The sequence below is a fragment of the Sceloporus occidentalis genome, unplaced genomic scaffold, assembly GCF_023333645.1.
Source record: "Sceloporus occidentalis isolate IW3139 unplaced genomic scaffold, rSceOcc1.0.p SCAF_31, whole genome shotgun sequence".
NCBI classification, from domain to species: Eukaryota; Metazoa; Chordata; class Lepidosauria; order Squamata; family Phrynosomatidae; genus Sceloporus; species Sceloporus occidentalis.
The window spans coordinates 11,169,698-11,175,697 of NW_028317011.1; the positions used below are offsets into that span (position 1 = coordinate 11,169,698).

General features: G+C 32.5%; 1 protein-coding gene across 1 annotated transcript in view; it reads left to right on the forward strand.

Annotated features, from left to right (window-relative positions):
* Window positions 1–4,424, forward strand: part of LOC149298834 (semaphorin-3E-like) — a 44,839-nt gene extending 40,415 nt beyond the window's left edge. Inside the window, exons 12-16 of the mRNA XM_089487200.1 lie at window positions 1,208–1,249; window positions 2,102–2,268; window positions 3,039–3,106; window positions 3,322–3,461; window positions 3,972–4,424. Coding sequence (XP_089343326.1) covers window positions 1,208–1,249; window positions 2,102–2,268; window positions 3,039–3,106; window positions 3,322–3,461; window positions 3,972–4,424 — 870 coding nt within the window. The remainder of the gene's footprint in view (window positions 1–1,207; window positions 1,250–2,101; window positions 2,269–3,038; window positions 3,107–3,321; window positions 3,462–3,971) is intronic.
* The last annotated feature ends 1,576 nt before the right edge of the window (window positions 4,425–6,000 follow it).

Below are 6,000 nucleotides of genomic sequence, written 5' to 3' on the forward strand. Positions count from 1 at the left end.
ATAGTCCAACGATTAAAAAGTCACACGGTGTGTCCTGCTTAAAACTCATTTTTAAAGCATTTTTCTTGTAGGTTCCAGACCCACATATTTTGAAAACATTAGTTTCTCTTGCATCTTAAGCGTAATCTAGTAGTACTCAATGAATGAAGAAGGGATCTCAGTTCAATACTATATTACAGTTTGCAAATCTTTTCTACACCAGATAGAAACATATTATAAATGTGCAACATTATATTTAAATATTTTTTTCCCCTTGATACTCTTGATACTTTTCTTTTTCAGAAAATACTGCTTTATAAAGAAAAATCGCAAAACATTAACTTCACTAAGCCACTGTACATATTACATATCATATATTTTATGAAAAACGCAATCAATTATCTTTTGATATTTTAGGCACACCGGGTGCTTATATTCATTTATCCAAAACTACAAAATAAGACAGCATTGGTTGATACAACTTTAAGAAAGCCATATTTTAATATATCTATATCATATAAAACTGAATAAATATCTCTGACTTTTGCATTGTTCTCTCCATGAACAATAATTGCTAAATTATGTTTCCTGAGTGCATTGACTGTGCAATTATGAAATTAATGAGAATAAGTAGCAAATCTTACAAGAAAATTACCTATCTGACCTTTTTTTTCGTGAGGTTTCCCACAAGGATAATGTGTATTCCTTAATATAACATATAACCTGCTCTTTATTTGATGTATATTTATTTCCATCCTTAAATGATCAATTTAATCTTATTCATAATATCTACAATTCTTTGCACTAATAACGTGATCAGAGCTTTTCCATAAAATATTGTCATTAGAATTCCTTTTTTTTTCTGGTCAGAAGGCATGATATTCAAGACTGGCTCATTACTTGTTACATTGCTTGTTGCATTGCCTTCACAAACTTGCTACTACGTATCATCTTACACTCATTTGATGAAAGACGGTCCTCTGACATCTGAACAGAAAATACTTTTATCAAAAAATGCTGTATGTTTTGGTTAGTCTTAATGTTATTGTAATAGCGCTACAGAGTCTGCAATTAATTCTATAAATAAATGTGACATAATAATAAATGTGACATAATATAAATCAGACATTAATCTTTCTTAGTGAACTGAAATAAATGTCACCGCCGTCAATTATATTGCAAGCTTGTTTCAAATAACTCTCTTATTGTATCTTTTTTCCCCCCCCAGGATCCCGTTCCTATTATTTCTATGGAAATATCAACAAAACGAGTACGTACAATGACAATTTTAGCTTTTAACTAAAATAGTTATGAGTCACATATTTCTGCAATTTACTTTTCAACCTGGCATTCTACTGTATTTTCTGAACAGAAAAAAGGTAGAACTTACGTGCAAATTATAAATGGGGGTGACCTTGTTTAAACTCAAGAAAAAGGTGTTTTTTTCTTCTTCCAAAAGTTCAAAACTACCCAATAAAGTCCAGAGCTAGATCATAGTTAGCATATTCAGATTCTGGCTGTATTAGTATAGAGGTGAAAATCATGGCATCATGAGTAAACTAAACATTTTAAATATGACATTGGGTTTAGGTATGAAACTAATACCTAATACACAATACAATACAGACATCAGAATTATATAATGTAATTACATATGTAATTATGTAATGTTTTAAGGTTTAAGTAACATGTATACCAAATAATGAGTGTTTGGATTGGGGTTAGTATTGTGACTGCATAATAAGGGTTAAGGCAATGACATTTGGGTCAGGTATATAGAACAGACAATTCAATTATATTGTCCTGAAATTCTTCATTGCTACAGAACCGTGTTGAAATTACCAAGCCATTCATTGAAGCCAACTTAATTAGATGAAGATGTGACTAATGTACCAAGTATTCTAAACTGGTCAATATTTAAGAAGAGTAACTTAATGCAGTTAACTATAGCTTGCTGTCCAAAGTGTTCAGTTTAAACTTATTTCATTACAAACTAATCAGCTAATATATACTGTATCCCATTGTAAGCCATTTTATTATAAAAGTTAGCTGAAAAGAACAGACTTTGTGAATATATTGTATACATGGTGAGCTAATGTATTTATGTTTTGTACTTAAATAGCAACAACTGTACATTGGATCGGAATTTAGTATTGCTCAAGTAAAAATTCATCATTGTGAGATGTATGGTTCAGCATGTGCAGATTGCTGTCTGGCTCGAGATCCGTACTGTGCATGGGATGGCATCTCCTGCTCCAGATACTACCCATCTGGGGCCCATAACAAAAGGTAAATAACTTCAAATGATATATTTGTTTTAGAAACAACTAGTCTTGAGGTCTGCTTATATGTTTATGTGTATTTGTAATAAACATAGTATACGTATATTAACAAGGAATATGCATTGCATGTCCAAACAGGCATTTATGGCTTTTAAGTCCTCATCTGACTTTAATGTAAATGATCTGAAGATGAGACCTCTGAGATCATTGGTCAACTAAAATGTATCACAAACTACTGTATCTTCGTCTGGGACCAATAAGTCAACAACCATCATTTCGTTTTTGTAAGCCTTAAGCAGCAGTCTACATTTCTGCCAATTTAAGTATGTAGATTCTCTTACTAGGGTTTATTCAGTACATGTTGCAGGAAAGCTAAAGCCTCATCATCTTAATTGCGCACCTTAATTAACCCCTTCTTATGTGTGCCTACCCTCTGCTATGTTGTGTACTGTTACTTACAGGAGATGGCGTAGTGTGGAGAAGGGGCAAATGCACTAGTAAGAGGGACACCGCAAAAAAAATTAAAAGGACTTCTCAGCTATAATGCATTAAAGTGGCGTATGTCCCTTTTAACATGTCCTGAAAAGAAAATATATAGGTTTCCTTAGGTAAAATGTGAGTTGATTATATCGCTGTCACCTAAAACTAACTATAGCAAAGTTACAAAAATTGTCCCGTCTTCCCGCAAGGAGAATGTGCCATGCAAACTTTAATTCACCAGTTTTAAATACAAACTATACCTAAATAATTTGAATATCTTTAATTTCATTTTAATAGGCGATTTAGAAGGCAGGATGTGCGGCATGGGAATGCAGTCCAGCAATGCTTTGGACAACAGTTTAATGGTAAGCAAATTCAAGAAATCTATTTAGCTATTTCCTAAATGAATGCAAACTGCATACTTTACCACAATTTGTCTATAGCTTCAAATAATGAATATGAATTTTCTGCAGACTATAACAGTGTTTATTCTAGTTCATGTATATTTATAATTAAAATGCATTGTCGTATACTGCCAGCTTGATTATCTCTTTAAAAATATGTTTTCCTTATGTTTAAGGTGAAACTCTGGAAAAAACAGAAGAACAAATAGTTTATGGTATTGAACACAACAGTACTCTGTTGGAATGTATGCCACGTTCTTTACAATCTAAGGTTGTCTGGTTTGTTCAGAAACCACATGAAACAAGAAAAGAGGAGGTAAGACAACTTTAAATACAGTCAGAGAATTATAATACTATATGTGAAGTGAAAAAAAGAAGTTTGCCATCAATGCATCTAACTCATTGTTGTCATCTAGTGTTTCTTTATATTACATGTGATTTTATTTTCATTTTGTAGCCTCAGAAAATGATCATGTTATGAAATCTATTCAGTTCCTTTGTTTTCAGCAGTATAGTCCAATTTCAGAATACAAGTTCTCCCACCTTTGGAAATATTGAAAGAAAAGTAATTCCTGCATATATTAATGCAGACAATGTCATTTTAATAAGGACTGCTCCACATTCAAACTACAGACTTTCCTAGAAGCATTCCTCTCCATTACCACCTAAACTATCTTGCCCTTTCCAAACAATCCACCGCACCTACTTGGTGTTATATTATCATATTATTGTCATGTTGGACAGGAAAATCCCCTTGTTTAGTGTAACAATTCCCACAGATGTAATTTGCTTGTAATAGTATGATGATTTTTTTTTTTTTTTTTAGATTAAAACAGATGAAAGAGTTATCAAAACAGATTATGGCCTTCTGTTTCTAAAGTTACATCGTGCAGATGCTGGGGTCTACTTTTGCCAAACTGTTGAGAACACTTTTGTGCATATCATTCGAAAAATCAGCCTTGAGATTGTAGAAGAAGATCGTGTAGATGAAATGTTTCACAAAGAGGAAGAGGAGGAAACAGTTCAGAAGATGCCTTGTCCAGCACAAACCAACATCCCTCAGGTTTCTAAATCTTGGTACAAGGAATTTCTGCAACTTATTGGATACAGTAATTTCCAGAAGGTAGAGGAATATTGTGAACGAGTGTGGTGTACAGATAAAAGAAGAAAAAGACTGAAATTGTCACCAAGTAAATGGAAATATGGAAACCCACAGGAACGGAAAGCAAGAGTGAAGTCTGAACATTATCGAATGCCAAGACATATATCTGGACCATGAACGGATCCTGTTCTGCTTTATACAAAGATTTTGTTTATTTTCATATTGGTATAAAAAAAAGACTAGAAATGCTATATTTGTAGTGAACTTTCCTTCTATTCTGAAACATTTGACTGATCTGGCATTATGTAAATATTTATATATATCTCTGTTCTTGTTATGATTTAAAAATGTTTACTTGAATACGGTATATGTGTATTTTGGAAAATTTTCTAAATGATTCCAATGTTCTTCCTTGTTTTAATTTATCTTTGGCTTTTTAGTCTAAAATTACAGAACTAAGTTTCATACAACAAAAAAACAGTATTCTTAGATTTGTTTAAAGAGGGTATTACGGTAATATTGCCCATTTAGATGTGGATATGTCACTTTTTTGGCATTAGGGCTACATATCAAAAACAAACTTTGTATAATATGAAGCACATATAATTGTTTTCCAATGCAGCAAACGTTAAAGTATTTATTAGAATGTCACTGTAGTTTTCTCTTTAAATAAGCAATTATTTCCTTAAAATTGTATATTGTTATAATGTACGGTCAAATTATTTTGTCCTTTTATATATAACTTTACTAAGTAGTCACAGATGTTTACTTACTTAGTAATAAAGGTCTGCAAGACATCTTAAAAAATGTGTCATAGTTTTGTTTGATTATGTTGTTGATGTGCAAATATCCTTGGAAGGAACTCTAAAGTAAATTTCAAATTGTGAAGGCTTAAGCCATTTTAAAACATGAGAAAAACATGATTGCAGTTGAAAGGCAAATATAGATGTTGCCTATGGATGTGTTACCAATTTAAACATTATTAAAACTGAATTAGATGTTCTCTGTGTCATAATGATAAACATTATTTTAAGTAATTTAAATTATTGTGTGGGAATAATTACTAGTTAAATTTATTGCTGTTTTTATCTTTATATACATACACTATATGGACAAAAAGAAGATAGTCTAGAGGAGTGACCAATAGGGACGTTGACACCCCCAGTCAGAACAAAGCTACATACATATATATGTTATACGGGCAAAAGTATTGGGACACCTGACCATTACACCAACATGATGACATTGCATTCCAGATACATATTAATATGAAGCCCCCACCCAAGCAAAGTCCATAAAGACATAGTTGGATGAGTTTGGTGTAGAAGAACCTGACTGGCCAACACAGAACACTGACCACAACCCATTGAACACCTTTTGGATGAACTAGAACGTTGATTGTGAGCCAGGCCTTCTCCTCACAAATGCTCACAAGTGCCAGACCTCACAAATGCTCTACTGGATGCAAGCATTCCCACAGAAACACCCCAAAATCCTGTGGAATTTATTCCCAGAGGAGTGGAATCTGTTATAGCTGTAAAGGCGACAACTACATATTAATGTCTATGTATTTAGAATGCAATGTCATAAAAGTCCCTGTTGGTGTAATGGTCAGGTGTCCCAATACTTCTGTATACACCCATATAGTGTATGTATGTATATATATATATATATATATATATATATATATATATATATATATATATATACACACACACACACACACACACACATGTAGCTTTGTTCTGACTGG